This window comes from Lepidochelys kempii, chromosome 11 (assembly GCF_965140285.1).
Source record: "Lepidochelys kempii isolate rLepKem1 chromosome 11, rLepKem1.hap1, whole genome shotgun sequence".
In the NCBI taxonomy this organism is placed as follows: Eukaryota; Metazoa; Chordata; order Testudines; family Cheloniidae; genus Lepidochelys; species Lepidochelys kempii.
In genome coordinates, this window is record NC_136390.1 from 68330988 (window position 1) to 68352690 (window position 21703).

General features: G+C 45.9%; 1 protein-coding gene across 6 annotated transcripts in view; it reads right to left on the reverse strand.

The window, feature by feature from the left end:
* Positions 1-21703, reverse strand: part of FN1 (fibronectin 1) — a 67424-nt gene that overhangs the window by 7082 nt on the left and 38639 nt on the right. For 2 of the 6 annotated variants that reach the window (XM_073306736.2, XM_073306735.2), the window contains 17 exons: positions 21463-21654; positions 18943-19215; positions 17672-17854; positions 16193-16282; positions 15147-15416; positions 14239-14355; positions 13595-13759; positions 12558-12713; positions 11147-11260; positions 9144-9413; positions 6296-6483; positions 4840-4927; positions 4429-4605; positions 3220-3309; positions 2820-2999; positions 1985-2074; positions 709-1187 (listed from right to left, as the gene is read on the reverse strand). In XM_073306736.2, coding sequence (XP_073162837.1) covers positions 709-1187; positions 1985-2074; positions 2820-2999; positions 3220-3309; positions 4429-4605; positions 4840-4927; positions 6296-6483; positions 9144-9413; positions 11147-11260; positions 12558-12713; positions 13595-13759; positions 14239-14355; positions 15147-15416; positions 16193-16282; positions 17672-17854; positions 18943-19215; positions 21463-21654 — 3122 coding nt within the window. The remainder of the gene's footprint in view (positions 1-708; positions 1188-1984; positions 2075-2819; positions 3000-3219; positions 3310-4428; positions 4606-4839; positions 4928-6295; positions 6484-9143; positions 9414-11146; positions 11261-12557; positions 12714-13594; positions 13760-14238; positions 14356-15146; positions 15417-16192; positions 16283-17671; positions 17855-18942; positions 19216-21462; positions 21655-21703) is intronic. The other 4 variants (XM_073306740.2, XM_073306739.2, XM_073306737.2 and 1 more) reach the window with 4 other exon arrangements.

A 21703-nucleotide genomic window follows, 5' to 3' on the forward strand; every position in this document is an offset into this window, starting at 1 on the left:
TTAGACAAAGGTGAAGGGACTTGCTCCATATCACCCTGGAAGTCTTTAGTAGAACAGGAACAGAACCCAAATCCCCAAAATTCCCAGTGTTTTACTTTAGCCACAAGACCATCTTTACATCAGCAATATTAACTCGGCTGCCTCATTCCACTACTGAAATTCATAGCATCATAGAAATGTAGGAGTGGAAGGGACCTCAGTAAGTCTAGTTCAGCCCCCTGCAATGAGATAGGTTTAATTATTATCTAGACCATTTCTGACAGCTGTTTGTCTAACCTGTTCTTAAAGCCCTCCGTTGATGGAGATTCCACAACCTTAAGCGCATTTATAGGATAAAATTCCCATGCATCTCCTTCGCTGTATTAGCACTTCCTTATGGAGAAATGCAAACAGAGGCCCAGGGTCTCTCTGTTTTAGCCAATATACCCTCTGTTCTCCTCCATGCACGGCACCCTGCCCTCAGCCAGAGGCTAAAACAGCATTAACCCGGCAGGGCTGCTAATACTACATGGTGAAGTGGCAAGCAGAAAGTACCTAGGATGAGTGCAGATGGAATCTTATGGGCAAGTTCTGGCTCTATCAACCCTACAATGCAACCACGGGAAACTAGAATCCCAAGGTCCTCCTTAAAATGTCTGGGGACTGCCATAGTCAAGTCCAATATTGTGGTAGCATTCAAAGTGCATCTGAGAGACAACAATTAATTACCTGTAAAGGCTCTTCGTTGGTGCCGACTGGTTGGCATGAGATGACATATTCAGAGCTCTCCAGCAGGGGCCTCCAAGAGATGGTGGTCTGAGAAAGAGCTTCCTGGCCCGTGGTATCATTGCGCCTGGGCCCTAGTGAGTGAGGGAATGAAGGCTCAACCAAGTCCTCTCTCTGGACTAGGTACCTGTTAACAAGGTCAATTTCTTCATCCACATCTGGTGTCTGTAGTCTTGGCCGGTGCCTAATGGGAGTTGCTGTGGTGGGAGCAGTGGTCCTTCTAAAACCGTGTTCCTCAAAGAAGACTTGCTGTCCCTGGTTCCCTAACGTTTGCTGGCCACTGGTGCCTGGAAGTTGGATACCATTTCCACTGTCAAACCTGTTTGTGAAGTAAGGAGTCCTCTCCACAGTGGAAGGCACGTCCAGAATCTCCGGTCCGCCTTGGTTGGGGTGTGGCAGGGTTACCAGCTGCGGGAGCTCGTCTAGCCAAAGAAAGGTTAGAAGCAATAAAGCAAAGCACCTGAAGCCCCAGCATTAGTTATGATAAGCTAGGCAACTACAGTGAACGCTGTCAACCACTCAAAGCAATTAAGCTATGATCACTGCACCCAGAGAAGCCACCAATGCTCAAATTAAGAGAACAAGAGGTGATTGAAATAGACATTCATAGTCTGCCAATTGAAGAAAATCTTAGGCATGTGCTAAGGGATTTACTCTTATGCTATTCAGGTCTCCAGCTGGACGACAGAGATTTTACTGGCTACTTTCTCCTTGTAGCACCTCACAGACTGGAGACAAAGTCAGACAAATTGAAATGTATCAAGTGTGCATCAGATGAACAGCTCCAGTCTGTGTGGGCTTCTCCCACTGAACCCATCACAGGCTAGAAGGAAAAGTGAGTGTTAGCCTTCATTTAAGTATGGTTTAGGTACACAGGAAGAAAAACTGAATGCAATCTCATGTCCTCAGTGTCTGAACCCACTGAACTGTGCTTTGCATTGTCCAGCAGATCACCTCGTCCATTGCAGAACCCCTGCTTATGAAAAATGTATCCCCCCTTTTTAAGGAAGAAAAAGAAAATGAAGGAAAAATGATACTTTCACTTAGCAGCCTGAAAGCTTGTATTTGATTAACAACATATACCAGTGAAAAGGATATTTTAAGCAATGTTATAACATTAGCCCTCTGGAGAAGACATTATCCCCCCAAGGCAGAGACTAATTCCCCAATGAGGAGAGGTCAACTTCTCCCATCGGGGTGGACTGGAAAATTATTTTACCTGTCTTTTTCCTGCCAACCAATGGCTCACTCTTCTGATTGTTCTTCACAGCAATGATGTAGATGGTGTATTCAGTTCCTGGCTCCAGACCTGGGGAGGAAGAGAATGACTTCACGCTTAAGGAAACCCCTAATTACAAAATGACAGTGAGGGATAGCTAAACAGAAACTCCTCAAGGTTTTGCTCCCTGCTATGGTGTCCAATGCTAGTGCTTACTGTACAAATACAATGCACTTTCCAATCATAGTCGTACTAAGCACAAATAATCCGTTTAGGTTTCCTCGTGTTATGACATTGATGGTCCCCCATAATCCTTTGGAGGGAAAAGACTGGACTCTGGAGCGCTCACCATTAGTGAACACTAAAGACACCTCAGCTTGTGTTTTCTAAAAATCTACAGCAGTCTGGATACTTGCCAAATTTAGGGCTAGACTGTCAGAGTAAAATCGGCCCTGTGCCAGGCCCAGTGGTGCTATGCTGGAGCAAAGCGAGAGCCAAATTGTGATCGAAGGAGCCACATCGTCTTTGGCTTCTCCTTGCTCTAGCAGGGTGTAATCTGCACCAGCCCTTTACCTGGTACAGATTATTTGTCCTTCCGTGCCTGCTCAGAGGCACTGGCTGGCGCGTGGGGGGGATGGAGTGGATCCCAGGCTTTGCCCACATGCACAGCTCCACAATGTCTGATCCCCACCTGGGCCAAGACCCATGGTGCTGGTAACCGTACGCCTCCTGAACCCCCTGCAGGATCACATGGGGAATGCCACCATCTATGTGGGATGCTCAGTTCAGTACAGGAGGCATTAACCAGATGACCTCCCAAATGGAAAAGACGTACCAGTAAGAGTGGCCTCCGTGGTGCCGGCGTGGGGGCGAGGGATCAGCTCCTTGGGCTGTGCGCCAGGTCTCTCATATTTGAGGATGTAGCCTGTGATCCGGGCACGGGGCGGCTGCCAAGCAATCAGCAGGGAGTTGCTTGTGGATGTGAGGAAGCGCAGGTTGGAAGGAGCATCAATGGCTAAGAGCAAACAAACTCAGTTAATGAATGTGGTAAAAGGAAGCATGACTTGAGACAAATAATGGGTTTCCCTGGGTTGCAGTCACCCGCTGACACAATCCACTTCATGCTCAAAGAGGGGAAAATAAGGCTGTAAAGTGCAGTAAATTACATATATGATCGAAGTCAAGGAAAGCACAAGTATAATTTCTGTTCCGATGTAACAAGAAGCACCCATTACCTGTGGAAGCATCAATCACTACCGGGGAACTGCGGGCATTCTCGTTCACGGTGTAAAGGTAGATCTTATAGTCCGTGCCTGGTTGCAAGCCTGGAATTGGAGTAGAAATATTACAGTTTCAGACTTGCCTGGTTAAAAAGTGATACAGAAAGCTGCTGGAATCACTACTACAGGTAGAATCTAACTAGCTCTTCATGCCCAGGCTGGATGTGTTGACTGTAGACCTGCAAAGAATTAGAAGTGAGATTTTTCAAAAGCACCCCGTTGGCTTAACTTTGCTCCTGCTGAAGTCAATGGGAGCAGACTTGGGTCAATGCAGAGTGCTTTTGAAAAATCCCACTCATAAATCCGAGATGGTTATTACCTTTATCCAAGAAATACACATCATCTAACAGGGTATTCAGCCTCCTCCCACCATTGCTCTCCCTTAGCTTCAGCTACAGGGCACAAAACTATGACCAATCAGTGCATAAAGGGTTGCTACAAGGAGACGGGGACATTGTTCTCGTTAGTTTTCAATGATCAGGGTAGGAATAATGAATAGAAAAACAAAACAAGGTACCAGTAGAACCAGCAGAAAAAACGTGAATGCAAAGATGATCTAGGGAATGGAACCAAGAGGGTTGGGGAATGATGGTCACTGGAGATCTATTCAGCTCTTAGAAGGTTTCTAATGGAGATATTTCTAGACTATCAGTCCTGCATGAAATCAGACAGCTGTATGTCTGGACCGACTAACAAGGCTCTGATCATGATGTGAAACAAGGTCTGAAAAGTGCAAGTGAAAAATCCAGGACTCAAGAGTATTAATGGTCTGAACAAGTGCACTTCCTTAGCAGCTGCTCTGGAAAACACTTCCATCCTCAGACAAAATGTGAATGCTCGCAAGACTATTTTCCTGTGCTCCCATCAAATCAGGGCCAGATTCTACAACCCCTCCATGTAAGAAAGGTCTGTTATCTTCAATCTGCTCTCAGAGGGCTTGGTAGGATCAAAGACTTTAAAGAGGGTTCTCAAGGTTAATGTGTATGTGTGTTAGAAGATCAGCATGAGGAAGCCACCTAGAAGTAGCACCTAAATTCCACCTGAGCTCCATTCCCACCAAGGTATCCCCAGTACAGATTAGCAACCAAATGTATCTCCAGTGAGCCTGGTCGCTGAAAGATATTACAATGCAGAAGAGACAGTCTGATGAAGAATCTCATTTACCGGTGATGGTGTAGGATCTAACGTCAGGGCTAATGGTCCGTTGAATGGGGGTCTGGCTATCTGCTGGGATGGCTTCAACCTGGAAACCAGTGATAGTTTCTGTCTTGGTGCGCCAGGTGATTGTGATGGTTGTCTCAGTAACATCTGTCACACGGGCCCTGCGGGGAGGGCTGATATCTGCACAGAAGGATCTGAGATCAGTGTAACGGGCAGAAGCAATGATTTGGCAGGGGGTAGGGGAGGGCTACAAGAAAAATTCCCCTAGCAGAATCTTTGACATTCATCAACTATTTTCAAAGGGCCACATGCTGATGTCTTCACTCAGTTGTTTCTGCTAGGTCCTTATGCAGGACTTAGCCCATTGACTCCATGCATAGCACCTGCTGCTATTAGTAAAGTATGATTGCTTACTCTCGAGGGTGGTGACCACACCATGGGCTGGCCGGCTAGTCAGAGAGTCCTTCAGAGCATACACACTGACTTCATACTTGGTTGCCACCTAGAAATAACAAAGTTATACAGTGATAAGGGAGCTACATGGACTGTCTGATCTTCAGAAAAGCCGGTAAAGCTGGGACACAGGGAAACAAGCATGAGCTTATCCAAAAGTTAGTAGATTCACATTGGTTAGTCTCCATGGATGTCCTATTTAAACATGAAACTTTTAAAAAAAAAAAAATAGAAATTAAGTGAGCTCAAGATCACGAGGAGGGTTAGACTTACTTCCAGTTAAATGCAAAAATAAAAAAGTGAGACCTGATTTTCATCTCCGTTAAACCAGCATAACTCAGTTCAAGTCGATGGTGTTACTTTGGTATAACACAGATGCAAGTCAGAAGAGAATCAGGCCCTTGTTTTTTTTCCCAAGCAAACCACATTTAGGCTGAAACTGTTATTAGTGACTGCTTGAAACCTTAACTTTGAAAATGTATTTGAAATAAATACATGAAAAAAATGGAAGTGGGAAGCCTGGTAGAGCAAGGGCAGCCAGTACTAGGAACCCAAGATCCTTCATGAATGTTAGCCAGCAGTGCTTAGTATCTACTGGCCAGATAGCTGGCTAAAGAAAAGGTGTGCAATTCTCCGCTTGCAGCATTGCCGGATCTATAACAGTGGCAGTGAGCAGTCACAGGAAAGCAGAAGAAATTACAGTGGAAACCTGAACAACACGGAGGTTTGGGGGACAGAAAGCTTAGGACTCCAGAAAGGAAGGGAATTTATGTCCTGAGCTACCTAATGTAGACAGAAACATTGCACTGCCAAAGAGTGCTCTGCTTTGAGGAAAAATGTCAATGGAGGTTCCAGATCGCAGTCTAAAGGAGTCAGATCATCAGCCCTTGACTCCTCTGGAACTAATTCAGTTTAGAGCGGCTGGAGCTGGCCCAGTTCAGGTTTGAAAATGGATTTAATGAAAAGTTTAATTTTTGCAAATTATTCAGGAGCTTCCAAAAAAATGATAAATAGATTCACTGAGTCTAAGGCCAGAAGGGACCATTAGATCCTCTAGTCTGACCTCCTGCATAACACAGGCCAGAGAATTTCACCATTCCTCTGGTAACGAGCCCAGTAGCTTGTGTATGACAGAAGCATATTTGCCTGAGAAGTCCCCAGGCTTTACTGGAAGGGGCAGAGTGAAGAGGGGACAGGGAGACTGCAGTTTAAGCAAACAGATCCACTGTCTTAACTATTGAGAGCCAAGGGACTATGCTCCACAGCTAACCAGACTTAAAACAAAGGCCAGATCGGCAGGAGCTATGATGATTTACCCCCACGGCGGTTCCAGCCCAAAGCATTTTTGAATTGCATAAGAAATCCAACATCTCCCCTCCCATGCTGCACCCGTTAAAATGAAATGTCAAAAAATCACCATTAATCCTGACACGACAGCAGACGTGCTGTCTGGGGAGAGGTTGATTTCCTTCATCGGCCCCATCTTTTCCTTGGGATTCACTCGCACTCTGTAGCCAGTGAGACGAACGTTGGGCGCATTCCAGTTGACTTTCAGGCTGGTTGGAGTTACCTGAACAAACTGCAGGTTTGTTGGAGGAGGAATCGCTGTGAAAATTGTAATTAGACGACCATTAGTTTGGAAGAACATGGCACCAGTCAAGATGGCATTTATCAGTCATGAGCATGAAATAATCCTAGGTGTGAAATACACAAGCGAGGGCCTAGGGTAATGGTCTATCTTGGGTAGCTATTGCATCCCGTCACCATAATACCTAGGAGCTAAGGTGTTCAAGGATCAGACTTGGATTTCCAAATCTGTGATGCTACTTCTCTCCAGAAATGGGTGGATCTGGGTAGTCCAACAGAAATGGGTGGATCTGGGTAGTCCAACAGAAATGGAAAGGGCAGCTCAAAAGAGCAGAGAAGCTCTGCGGCAGTGCTATGAAAAGCTGGCTAGGGTGGTGCTTACATTCAGTAGGTCAGTCTCTATGTCCGTTCCTTTTCTACCTTTTTCTACTCTTCATGCCCCCAACAGGGTATTTCAGGTCAGTTTCACCACTGCCTTGCAGCTGGTCTAACTCCACTGATCTCTACAGAGTTACTCCGGATGTACAAGGGCACAAGAGTGGAGAAGGCAGCCCAGTGAGTACAGAGAGGATGTAAAAATACTGCCAAGCCCAAATGGGAGCATTTGACAGCCACCTAGACAGGTGTAGATGACTACACAAGGCAGTGGGGAATCAGGGCTGTGAAAGCCATAATGCTGTTTACATAGGATATCTTCCAGAGCTGATATACTCAATGCTTGAATAAAGAACGTTTTAGAAGAAGTCATTTGGTTCCTATAAACTAAAGAAAAGAAGCATCATGGGACATATTGATTGTCTTATTAGTTGTCATTCTTGGTCTATAACAGAACAAATATATAGCTTACCATCATGCCCACCATTACCACGGGGCTGCAAAGCACTCTGATTTTACAGCATGTAGATACAATGGAATTCTCCCTTGCTTACTGAAAGAGGGCCTCATTCAAAGCCCATGAAAATCAACAGAACTCCAATAGTTTTGTAAAAGGGTCCCAAAAGAGTAAACCCAGACAGTGGTTTAAGACCTACTGTTTGCATTGATGACAGGTATAAACAGGTTTCAATCGTTCTAGCACTTAGGATAGTTAAATTTCTTTTTTATATTAATCTGTAAATTAAGATCCATAATCCTCCCTGCACTCAGGGAATTTTAGTGTCAGCTTTTCATTTGCAAATTAATGGAGGTATCGATGGTAAAGTGCCAGCCAAGTCCTGATAGCAACATGGGAAACTCTGCAGTAGATTTCAGATTTCTGGTAGCAGACAGAGCTCCCATAATCGTTCCAGTCCCCAGTTCTTGAGCTAAGACCCAGTTGAAATTTATACAACCACTGGTGTGAATTGGGAATTATTTAGCAAGCGGAAAATTCTAAATCAATAGAGGAAGAAATGGTAATTGTTTTGTGTGTATGTGCGTGTGTGCACGTTTCTCTTATTTCGTAGAGGAGGAGGATGGTTCATAAAAAGTTTAATTAATGGAACTAGCAGGATCTGGCTCTGATGTGGTCTCTAGCAGGACGGCCATGCTCCTGTGAAAGAGTGTATCATACCAACGTGTGTGTTGTCAATGAAGCACACCTGTAGCTGTGAGGCAGCAAACAAGAGAACCTGCAATATCCAGAGCCAGAGTGTGTCTAGACCTGTCTTGAAGGAACTTTTCACGGACTCCATGTCAGGCATCAGATGCTTGAACAGTCTTATCTCTCCTGCTGTACCCTTGAAACGAGGGCCTGATGGTTACGTCCGGGAGGCACTCTTTGGAAGAGAGCCTACCCTTACCCTGTTGTGGGAAAGGTGTAAATGACAAGCTGGGGGCAGGCTGTGAGCATACAGAGCACTGTGCTCTTTCCTTCAGAGCAATGCCAAAGAAGGATTGGGATGCACTTGTGGTACAAAAGGGTTAAGTGGCCTATAGGTATAGCAGGGACTGTCCTGAAAGAATATGTACGTTTAAAGGATGGGTCCTAGCCTCCAATCCATTCCTTCTGTGCTGCCCTGGCAGCACAAAAGGGACAGGACACCACCCTTTTTGCCCTTGATAGCATCTGTCCCTGGTCCTGCCACTGCCATCCTGGGCATCCAAAGAGAGGAGGGGGTGTGGCTAGTGTGTGATATGCTCCTGGGATGGCTTCTTGAGGACTGTTACTGTCTGCTCAGGCTAGGCTGCTCTAATGTGTGCTGGGGACCAGATCACCCCCAGAATTGCACTAGGATTGGTAGGGACAGGGGCTAAAAGGCGATGGAAGACACCTACTCTGCAGTGTCTGTGATGTGGCCCTAACCCTGCTATCCTCAGCAGCTGACCATTTTAGGAACTCTCACCTTCCAGAGGTTTACTTAATAAATACCATGCATCCGATGAAGTGAGCTGTAGCTCACGAAAGCTTACGCTCAAATAAATGGGTTAGTCTCTAAGGTGCCACAAGTCCTCCTTTTCTTTTTGCGAAGACAGACTACCACAGCTGCTACTCTGAAACCTGATAAATACCTAATAATCTTCAAACATCATCCACCTCTCCAACCACACTAAGCCCCCTCTCAGTAGCAAATGTCCCCCAGGCTTCTACGGACGTTCTCCCTCAGTTGGGCACCAACTGCACACAGAAGGACTCTGGACCCACCAGGGCTTATGCCACTGTTGCTATGGCCTGCTGGGCGGTGTAGACAGAGGTGTACCTGTGGACTGGGTCCCGATCAGGGGCTGGCTCTCCAGGTCATTGTGCAAGGCAACGATGCTGACAGTGTACTCAGAACCGGGCCTGAGGCCATGCAGCTCGGCAGTGTCGTCTTCACCGTCGGGGGCGGGCACTAGCTCATGGATTCCATCCTCAGGGCTTGAGTAGGTCACCCTATAGCTGGTGACTTGCCCCTGGGGGCTTTCCCAAGCAATTTTGATGGAATCGACATCCACCTCAGTGAATGTCAGTCCTTTAGGGCGGTCAATGTCTGTTAGGCAAATTAATGGTAAGAGGTTATGTGATAAAAGCAGGGTGTGGGGAGGGGGGGAAAAAAGCATTCTGATTACAGGCAAAGCAGTCTTCAGGTTTGCAGGTGCCCAATTCTCCCCTGCCTTGCACAGATCTTTACACCTCTGCATCGTGAGCGTAAAACGCAATGCCAGCCCCACTGAAGTCCATAGGAGTTTTGCCATTGACTTGAATAAGGCCAATATTTCACCCCACCATGTGTCTGATTCTCATTTACACTAAGGCCCCTTTACGCCACTCAGCTCATATGGAAAGGCCTTAAAGTGTCAGAAATGTAATTCACACACACTAAGAGTCTCCTTTACACTGGCACAGTGAGGTAAGGAGCCTTGGTGTGCATTGAAATGAGGCCCCACCATTCTGATTTAGTTAGCCTTTCACACCCACGTTGCGCTCACTCTTCACTAGTGTAAGTAACCGTACAAGGCCGAGGAGCATCAGTCCCGCGATTTTCTTTCATAAATTAACATCCAATTAAACCATTTGTAATGATAGCAAGTGACTATGTAGATTATATTCTGAATCAATAAAAACCTTTGGCTGTGTAACAAGTGTGCATGGGATGCCCATATACACACACACAATTATCTCACAAATATACCCACAAATTAGAGCCACTCATTGTCGTCCTCTCATTAGATTACACTTGAGTGCAAGATCGTAAGGCAGGGTAAATACGCACAGCTCCGGTGATGACTTCTGTGGAGCAATCCCCATTTACACCTGCTGAGGATTGGGCCCATAATCATCAGATATGAATTAACCTTCATAATGATTCACAGAGTCATTTTTCTGCACTGTGATGTTAGCCCTATAGACCTGCATTTCCTATGCTTTAAGGTTAGCAAAGGTGATTTTATAGGAAACTTTTGGCTTCAGACTGATGCAGCTTGTGCAATAATCCTATGCAATACTTCCAGAAAATGCCTGTTCTGCTTACCATACTTTTATCATTATTTGGGTTAGACTGTGGCTTTACAGACAGGCCTGAGCAAGGACAGGTTCATAAACCATGATGCACTAGGAGTAGCCCTGGGAGACACTGTGCATTAGAAACACCCCTCTAAGTGACAGGTTCTTCCCTGCTTTCTCCTTGCGCCCCAAGTCGTACTCGGTCACTGTCCTATACCAGCAGGTCAGCACACAGACAGATGGGCCAAGACTCCGCCCATTGCCCACCTAGCTGCTCTTGGGAGTGAGCAATTGGGTATGCAAGTCCTGCTTGCTTTTGCATACCTGGTCCCAAGGTCTAGTGGTCTACATAAGGGTGTCAAGCGGGTTCTTAGTCCCTTGCATAGGCAAATGCTCTAAGTCAAAATCTAGCCCTCTAAAACCACCTTTGCCCTCCAGCTCTAGAAATGAGGTCTATGCAAAACATTTTTCAAAGATTCGCTGAAGGCAAACAGACCAACAAAAAAAAGAAAAATGATTTTGCTTAGGCTGTTTTTAGTGAAAGAAAATAAAAGCATTGGCATTGCGGGGGAATTGCATATTTTGGCAGCATTTTGGGGGATTGCATATTTTGGCAGCAGATCCAGCTAGCTACTTCTTGACGAGAGGGGCGCTTGTCCTTCTTTAGGATCTAGATGCCCCCCGGAGTTCCCAGTTGTGCACAGTGGATTTACATAGCAGAAGATACTAGAGGTAGATCTGGTGGTTGTTTTGTTTTTTTCTGTGAAATTAAATACGTACTGGTAACGGCGGTCTCAACCAGAGGAAGGCTCTCTCCATTTTGACTCTGAGCATAGACACTAACCACATACTCGACTGTGGGCTGCAGGCCCTCGATGGTAGTTTGGGTTTGATCTGCAAGGAAAAGACAACACCGGGATAATTTGGAATAGAGAGATGATTTTTTTTCCAGAGTAGCAGCCGTGTTGGTCTGTATTCGCAAAAAGGAGTACTTGTGGCACCTTATATTTGTTTTGTGTCTTAAGCCTAGATCTTCAAACGTATTTAGGCACCAAACTCTCATTGAAATCAGTCCCTTGGTGCCAGGTGGCAGAGAAGGGAGCAAAGGCATAGTCAAAGCTGTGTGTGGTGGCCGTGTAGAGGTAAAAGTGGCTACGCAGATTGTCTCCTGCCCATCTCTGCAGAAAGTCTGTGTGGGTTGCTTGGGAAAAGCAGGAGGGGCCAGGAAAAGGAATTTCACTGAAGGATTGATGTGCCCCACACTATTCGCCATGTAAAAACCAGGGACTAGTCAGCGTGGCTCCGTCTGGGAATTCTACTGGAGAGGGCAGAGAGATGCAGTCACTAATGGTCACATGGCATACCTGCTGCCTTTGCTGAGCACAGTGGGAACTCTGCAGCCTCTCTGGGTGTCTGCTAAGAACCCACAGAGCTCGGGCAGGGTTTTCGATGGCTCGCCAACCTTTTCATCTTTTTCCAGCTTCCTGGCCTAGTCCCTTGCACGGAATGGGCAGAGCTCACTGCAGAACTTGGGGAGGTGGGAGGAAGCAGGGGGGTAACACAGCCAAGCAGCTACCCATTCATTCCCATGGGGAATTCTGACTGCATGCTTTGACTCGGGGGCCTTATTTTTAAAGCTGGACCAAACTTTGGTGAATTTGCCTTGCTGCAGTACTGAGCAAGGGTACTGAACTGTGGCCTAAGACCTGCTGGGATGCCAAACGTCAGCAGAGTCTGACTAGATTGTCCGTACCTGGCCTGACTCGTATACCAGGGCTCCTTCAGCCTGCTCCGCAAAGAGCCCTTCAAGTGAGTGTTACTGTCATTCATATCCACTCAGAGGCCCCTTGAGGCTGCTGGAGCCCTGTAATCAGTCTCTTGACATTAGAGAAACAAAACTAATGCAGCCAGATCTTCACTACTTTTTGGAATAAGATTGAATATTAACCTGACTGCAGCAGCAAACAGCCTTGAGAGCTAATCTCAGTGCAGCTGGTAAAACAGACTGAAATTTTCCAGAGGGCAAAATGCAAAGTCACCAGAAGAGCCCTTAAGACAACATGCTCAGTCCCAGAGAGGGAAATTTGCCCCAGGCCACCCTCAAGTGACTCCCCTAGGGGTTTTAAGAAGTGGTGCCAATGGACTCCAGGCAACTGCAGCGACATCCCTAGGGATGTGAAGACGTACTCACCCGCAGGGACAGTTTTTGTTTTCATGGGCCCATGGCCATCCTTGGGGACGCTTGTCACTCGGTAACCCGTGACCGGAGAAGTCGAAGGCAGCCATCTGACACTGATGCTGCTATCCTGAACATCGGTCACTTGCATCTGGGATGGCGTGTCAATCTCTGCACATCGAAAAATAAGCCCGGTGAGCATCTGCAATGCAGGAAGTCTCCTTTCCTCACTGTATCCCATGTCTGTAGGGCCCACTGCAACTCCCACCTGCAACTTCTTCTGCTTTTTCTCTTAGACTGTTACTGTTTCTTTAATGGAAAACTCACGCTGCTCTGACTTACTGTTTGTACCATCAGAGCACGTATTATTATTGATCACATTTATTACAGTGGTGCCTAAAGGTCAACCAACAATGGAAGCCCATTGTACAGACAGAACAGTCGACAGTCCCCGTTCGAAGCAGTGTACAATCTGACTAGGGTCCCAATCAAGAATCACATATCAGGCCCATAGTACTTAGCTCACTACATCCAATACCCATTAATGGCAGTGGAAGTCTTTTAAAAGGGCCATTAAAGAGATTTTCCCTCGGTTTCAATGGGAGTTAGTTGTTTGTATAGGGTTTGAGCCATCAAGAAGACAGTCCCTGTCCCAGAGAGCTCATCAAGGGTAGTTTCTATTAGGGTCAGAGAGTACCTACATGCTACAGTGCATTAAAAATGCCAGAGATAAGATGCAGACAGAATAGTCATCCTACATCCTACAGTCAAGTGGTTTGACACCCCATGTGCAAGGAGCCAGCCTTTGCTTGGTATGCTCACGCCAACAAAGATGGATGTTAAGTGGTTCCCCCCAACAACAAGTCCACAACTCTGGTAAGTTTGTTTAGTCGTATTCTAAACTCCTTTCTCCAAAAGCCGCCATCCCATTTTGTAACTTTATGAACACGATGGGCCAAATCCATCTGGGGTGTAACTCCACCAAAGCCCACTGAAACGGAGGACAATTATGAGATAAACCAGAAGCTAGCAGCACTGTCCATGTGTCTCACCTGTTTTGTACTTGACCGTGACCGGCTTGCTGCTGGCGGGGCTGTCTCCACGGCCCGTCACTGCATACACTGTGATGGTATAGTCTGCTGCGGGCTTAAGGTCGTTGATGGTGGCAGTGGACATGGTGCCAGGCACAGTAAACTCCTGGACAGGGCTATTGCCACCTGGGAGGGCAGGTAAGAAAGCAAATCTGATGAAAATGCTGATAATTACTCATGTTTTAAACAAAAAAGCAAGGGGTGACCCAAAACCCACTGAGCTGAAGTCAGCGGAAGACTCCCATTGATTTTAACGAGATTTGGGTCAACCCATAATAAGTTGGAAAAGCCTTTTTCACCCCAAACCAAGAGGCAAACGAGAGGCCCATGGAACTCCCTCTGAAATGAATGGAGTTTCTGGATGTGGTAGGCAAAGATGATTTGCCCCACCTTTAAAGTTCAGCCATTATGTTTACTTATTGGTAATCTTCTCTCAGTGCATATCCATAAGCACACTGAGTTCTGAGAGCATGCTGCATGCTCCAATCATCGATCACATTTGCCTTCACTATTTGCTGCAGGTTTTAAATGGCCCGAGCTTAAAGCGTCGCACTCGGTGTCCATGGGGAGCTCTTGGAGAAGTGGTAATATTAGAACACACTGACCTGTTTCACCGTAGGTTATCCTATAGTATCTAACAGTAACTGCAGGAGCATCCCAGGAAATCACCAGGCTGGTGGGGCTAGTGGCAGTAACTTCCAGGTCCCTTGGAACGTCGGAAACTAGAAAAGAGGTGAGGGTTAAGAAAGAAAATTAAAAAAAACATTTGACGCTCCCCAGGCTCCTGTTACTCCGCTTACACTGGAGGCTGCTGCTACTAACAAGTCTTTCCAATCGCCCACAGTTTGCAGTCAGGTCTCTAGGTGTCATATCTGGCTAAAAGCCTGAATCCAATGGCTATGGAAAGATTGTTATTGGCTTCTGTGGCCACTAGATTGAGCCCTAAATGTGTCCCTCCTGCAGAAAATCCTAGGGGAGAGGGAAATTGCCCAGAGAACTCATTTCTGAAGGCTACTCCCCTCAGTGGGAGGGCTTTGATGTTTGCCATTGGAGGGCAAGAAGAAAGACCTCAATCCTCATGGGATCTACCAGCCCAGGAGCCAACCAGCAGCTCCCTGGGTTTTACCTTTGCTTTGGTAGTGTGATGCCCTGAGGCAGGCCCACCCAACGTCATTTAAAACAAAAGAATGTGCACAATGGACATTGGCCCGGGCTATCTGAATTAACACTTAACCTCTTCAGAAACTCCTTTGTATGATAAAATGCCTTGTCTCCTTAGCAGATAGATTTTCTGTGCTTTGGGCCTGATCCTAAGCTCATGGGAATCAGTGGGAGTCTGTCCACTGAACTCAGAGGCCTTTGAGTCAAGCCCCTTCTCCTCTAGCCAACTTTCTGCTCTGCTGTCAGTAGTTCACTTACTCGCCAGCCAGCCGCAAGGATTCAGTTTAACAACTTGTCGAGATGGGGCAGGAGAATTTCAATGTACATTTTTCTGGCTTGTTTCCAAACTGACCTGTTGTTTGCTGGCCAACCAAGGGCAAGCTCTCCTCTCTGCCGTTGACAGCAATAATGCTGACCACGTACTCTGACCCTGGAGCCAGGTTAGTGAGGGTGATGGAATTCCGAGAAGGTGGGACACGGTCTTCCCTGGGCCTGGTGCCGCTGTGTTCCAGATGGTGGCGAATTTTGTAGCCCGTGATGGTGGCACGAGGAGCAATCCAGTGCACAGTGAAAGAGTTGGCAGTTATATCCGAAAAGTCAATGCCACTTGGAGAATCAAGACCTGGTTGGGGCGGGAGGATCCCCAAGAAAAGGGAGGTTCAGTTTATTTGAATAACAGATACATTTATTTTGAAATGATGAGGGATTTCCCCAACCCCACCCCACGGTGGGATTTCAGAATCCTGCTTGCACTCCTGCCAAACACTGTTCACCACTGAACCTATAAATATGTAATGATCCGGGTCATACAGTGGTGTAAAAAACCCCACAGGAACATAGTTGCAAAAAATGGAATCTCATTGCAAGTTCAGTCCACATTTGGAGTCCTCTGAACTTGAGGTATTTGACAATTTTAAATGTTTGCCAAAACAAAAACACCCAGCCCTGGTTTCAGAGAACAGACAAAGCCAAAGTACAAAAACATCAGAATACTTCTGATACATGGTTGTAAAATGTCAGAGGGATACAGTGGATGGACCTGAACGTGACGTGTTTGGACACCTCTTGGGGGGACTGAACACTGGTCTTTTATTGGGCCAAACCCTCAGTGGATGTAAATTAGCATAGCCCCATTGAAGTCAGTTATACACCTTTTAATTAAAACCAATGGACGATCCGGCCCTTTGACCATTTTGCTCAGCACTTCCCAAGCTGTCTCTCTGCATCACTCCCTTAAAATCTTTTGTGCAATTCTCCAACAATATAACAATACATGTCAAGGAGAGCAAAATCTTAAAGGCTTTTATGTCCCCCCAGTGATCAGCGTTGTCCTATCCGTGAGTGGTTAACAGGAGGGATAGAAGCAAATGGACATTTTCCAAGCAGGTATCCACATACCTGTTTTCTGCACACCAGTCAGAGGGGTGCTTTCATGCTGCTCATAGACGCTGTAGACGCTCACCAGATATTCAGTGCCAGGCAGGAGACCTGAAGGATTAAACCACACATTCGCAATTGTCAGACTCTCAGAGCAACTGAAAAACCTCAGCAAATTCTAGCTGACACGGCTCAGTATGTGGAGCGACCGGTTTTTGATTAGCCTGGGCAAAACCTGAGCCCCATGGATAGCTAGACATCTGAATCCAGCTGACGCTTCAACAGTCTCTGCCATGGGAATGGCCTTTTGTTTCATGGAAGTTTTAGCCTGCAACAAGTGTTGGCGGGTTCCTTTTTTTATTGTTATTTGCCAAGGACATTATTTAGATGGGTTTGGCAGCAGGGATTAGTTTTCCATACAGGCCTCCTAGCTCTGAGCATTTAGTGATACACAGGGCCAGATCCTCAGCTGATGTAAACTGATGTAGCACCACTGACTTTCAGGGAAGCGATTTTCATTTACGCCAGCTAACAATGTGGTCCTTTATTTTTAAAGCAGGTGCTGTCTCTCCCTCAACCAACATGTCCAGTTTCTAGGGAAAGTCCTCCCAACAAAACTCAACTTTTGTATCAAGATGAGCAAATTAATTATATGCTTGTGAGAAATGCAAGAGACCAGTTACACTGTACTGCTGAAATTTCAGCTAGAGCATTTATTTTCCTTTCCAAAATCTAAAGACTCAAAGGGGACCTTTTGCTTATTTTGATCCTTTGTGTCTTCATCTAGACCGCTGCACTGCCAGTCATTGACTTTTTGTCAAACAAGATAGGCAATATGTACCTACTCTTAATGCCTAACCAGGTTCAACTGCCCCCCACCAGTATGATGAAGCATCGTCCTTGTCTTAGCATGAAAAGGTTTACATGGTTGGACTTTAACTTTGTTAAAACAATGAACCAAGTCCCTCGCTGGTGTAAATTAGCATAGCTCTATGGAAATCAACGAAGCTATGCCAATTTACACCAGCAGAGAATCTGGTCCATTATACTTATTCCAATCAATTTCTTGCTTTTCCTTCCCTTTATGCTGGGTCTCCAACAAGAAATTCACTGGAGAGCTGGGGTTCTGAATGTGTTCAGAGGATGGACCACATCTTCTGGGAAATTAACTCATGGACCAACTCACCTCCAATTCACAAACAGGAGAACCAGGTCTCCCCATTTCATGACTGCTCAATGTCCACGTGGCAGCTATTCCCATTAATACATAGGGGAGTAATATTAAGGAAAGTACTTTATGTATTTGTATCTATTTTAATGCAATGTAACTGCTGCAAACCAGGGGGAGGGAGCTAATACCATATGACCACAGCCAGCATATTGATCTACAGACCAGCAAGTGCTCTGCAGACCCGCCAACCATCAATGGACTTCAGCTTGAGCAATGCTGCTGTAGAGAAGTTCGTTACGTCCAGCTGACCTACGCAGGTAACCTCTTACTTGTTAAAACCACCATGTTGTCGGAGGGTGAAATGGTCAGCTCGGCAACATCTTCCTCTTTCTTCACAGGTGAGTAACGCACCAGGAAACTGGTCAGTTCAATGGATACTGGAGGAGTCCAGGTCACACGCATAGCATCTGGCCCCACGTTGGTGAAGCGCAGATCAGTGGGAGCAGGAACAGCTACATGCAAAGAATATTGTTGTTGTCGTTTTAACATTTTCTGGAAGGTGAGAGTTAACCAAGGTGGACGTTCAGGGAATCTACAATGTATCTCATGCAAAAAAGAAGCTACTGTGTCAGATCCATGCAAACATACTCCTAAGCTACATTTGGTTCCACTACAGTTAAAAACACTCAGGCTACTGGCAGGCTCCTTTCACCTCTTGCCAAATCGCTGATACTTAAATCTATTCTGTTGAGATAATTGGAAAACAAGGTGGCAGGTTTCTGTAATATTGGCCTTGCAGCTGCATCTTGGGTTAGAGAGACGTGGCCAAGAGAGGCTTAAGTTGCCATACAGCAGTTTACATATGAAAAAGTCATTTAATCCAAAACTGATACATGCATACATAGGGGAGGAGAGGATCCATTAAACCCTTCGCCTCTATGTCTACTTGTGTGTTTAAGGGTTTAGAACCTCTGCAGCTTATTCACATGTGACCGGGGTTTCATGCACAAACTAATTCTCAGTTCATCTTCTACCCATGCACTACAGAGAACCTTGACAGTGGGACATGCCTGTCACTAACGTGTGCTCAGGGAGCGATGTTTCTTCTCCATCTTTTAAGGCAAGAATTGAAGAATTGGGCCACCACCAAAAAAATACGAATAGCTCAAATGACTTGACCATTTAGCCATTTAGTCATTTAGTGTCAGGGGCTAAACCAAAGAGTGTCTCCAGAATTGTATCCACCCTTTGGGGGATCCCATCTCACTTTGGGGATTGTGATTCAGGATATTATATTTTGGGGATCATATAAGTCAAGTTTAACAGTGAAACCTGAAAAGCTAAAAAGCCAACATGAATAAGACCCTGCCTTTGCAGTTATCTGCAATATAAAAATGCAGTTCACGCACAGGGCTAAAAAAATGCCAACTGCATAGCCCTTCCCATCCTATATTTAAAACAGAAGCCGGTCCTTGTCCTTCCCTCCCCGCATCACAGTGAGTGGCTCAATTCTTCTCAGAGAAAGCCCCAGTCACCCTAGTAGTTAGTGACAGCATGAAACACCATCCAGGTCACAAACACGGAAGTTTTCAAAATTCACCCGTTTGCTGTGTCAGAGTGGTAGGGGCGCTCTCTCCGCCATTAATGAGTGTGATTACGCTGATGTCGTAATCAATGCCCGGCTCCAGGCCTGTGACTGTGTAGTATCCTACTGAGGAGTCCACAAAATCTTCAAAAATAGGGACACTTTCTCCTGCCGCAACTACCGTGATGCGGTAACCAATAATGGTGGAGGCGTTTAGTGGGGTCCACCTCAGGCCGATGCTTGTATCAGTTATGTCAACAAAGCTTAGGTCAGTGAGCTGGGGCACCTCTACTGAGTGCCAAGGGGAACAGCAAAGACACACAGAGGCAAAAGAAAAGAGGAGGGGGGGAAAATAAGGCAGTGTTCATCAGGTTACATGTCTTCACAGTGAGGAAACGGTCAAGCGATGATGGTGATATGCAATATTTTCCTACTGAGGGCCCAATTGTGCCACTCTTCTTTACACGAAATAGCACCTTGCAACATACAGAGGGCCAGATTACACAGGGAAAGAAGCTGACAGGAATGCAGGATTTCAGTGGGAGTTCGGTGCCGAAACACCTTTGAAGATCTGGACTCTGCCTGGTGGGATGTGCAAAAGCCTAAGTAGTTTAGGGTCCTAACTCCCACTGAACTTACTGTAAGGCTGAGACAATTGGGCCCTGAGGTGGTTTTTTAAAGGATTCTCTTAAAAGACACAATACTCAATTTTAGCATTTTTTAAAAAATTCTCTTGCCTGTTAATCTTTAAGCAAAAGAAAACTGGATTAGTGAGAACTGACCCTTGAGAATTTAAAAAAAAACCAAACAAACAGTCAGATTACTATGTCCAGCTTCAAATGTTCAGATCATAAAATCATCAACCCACTGGGGATGCTGAAATAACTGGAGTGAGCCGGATCCTGAGCTGGTGAAAACTGCTGTAGTTCTATTTTAAGTCAACGAAGGCAGCTGGTGTAAACCAGTGTATCTTTATTGACCGGAAAGAAGCCATGATGATTTTCACCAGCTGAGGTTCTGGCCCGGTATTCTTAAAGTCTGCTACAGCTGCAGCACGGGTGCTAAAACAAAAACCCCAAACTTGGGAGAAAGCTTGCCTAGAAAAACTGTAAGTGGTTAAAAATGAGCTTTTCTAGGATATGGGTTTTCCATATGACACTCACAGCATCACTCAGCTCTGAATGTTATGCTAGGAGCAGGCTGTGGCTGAGAGAAACTGACTTGGTTTCTTAACCAAACTTGACAATCTCCAAACCAAGCCACTGAATTAGGATTCACTTGAATAACCTTCTAAATGCATCCTAGATGTTTGCAGAGTTAACAAGGCTATGGGATTTTTTCCGATGGACACTACCACTTCAGCAAAGCTTTTCTTTCCCAAATGTTAGACCCAACAGAAATCAGGGATTTTGCTTTGCCTTTAACTTACAGGCACCAGCTCTTCAGCTGGAACAAACAGACACTGTTCCTTTAAAGTCAACAGAACTGCACCAGCTCCAAGTCTGGCCCTGGGACTTTACGAACAGAATCCTGAAGTCAGTGGGAGCTGTGGATGCTGCTCCCTTCAGCAAGAAAGGACCTATGGCTTATTACACTTGCGATAGGATCATTATGAATTAGCTGGAAAAAGGAAATATCAGATAGAACTGGCACAATAGGCCGGTTTGCTTAATAACTGAGCAAAGATGTCTTGCTCTGTTATGAAAAACAAGTATTTTACAGAATAAAAAAGTGTAGCGAAATGTCCATTTTCTGTAAAATAACTATTTATCCTCATGGGCTGCATTTACCATATCACCTTTCAAAAATATAAAAAGACACAAAGGATGCCATTTTAGTGCTTTTTTCCCCCCCCATTAGAGCATGGTACAGGGTTAAAGCCGTTGTGGCTTTAATGATACAATGCTGCTACCGTAGATACCCACAGGAGTGCACGGTAACTCAGCGAAGCACAGAAATTCGAAAAGCAGGGTTAACAGCAAGCATTTGCCAAACACACAAGCTGGCACTGTTTCATGGCTTAGCGGAAACAAAGCCAAACAAAACCTTCACAAAGCAAAACTCCCCATCATTCAGGGATTCAGATGTTCATCGTACAACTGTGATTCTGGGACTACCAATGGAGGGTTACGTGGAGACATCCCAGTACGTCGTGAAATACCCACGAAGTAATCTGCCGCTAGCTCCTACCAGTGCTACGTTACATCCTGGCTTCCCCTTCTTCACCGCTGCAGGTCTGCTGGCTGGGGTACCATGGGGTGGAGTCAAGGCCCTGCCCATTCACCAGCCCACCTGTACAAGTGAGGCAGTGTACCAGTTCCGCAGAGACAGCTCTTTCCCTGCGGATGGGCTGCCAATGCGTAAGGGGGTATAAGGGGCCCCTTACTCACCTGCACTGGTGCGTAGGGCAAGTGACTACTTGCTGCTAGGGTCTAAGCCTGCAAATCCTCCACCACCAGTGTCAGCGGGAGGTCCAGACTGCTTACAAGGTTGGTCTGTTACAGTGACCGAGGCTGCTTCTCATCTTTCCATTACCTTGTGAGATGGTTTTGGAGATGGGGATGCTTTCCTTGTTGTCCTTGACAGAATAAACACTGACGTTGTACTCCAGGCCAGGGCTCAGATTTTCAAAGATGCAGGAATTCTGCTCTGCACTAACCACTTCCTCCAGGGTGTAACCCTGCTGCCCATTGGTAGGAACGGTGGTAACTCTGTACCCAGTGATGCCTGAAATACATAGATCACAGGAATCAATGCGGTGGATTTATTTAAACCA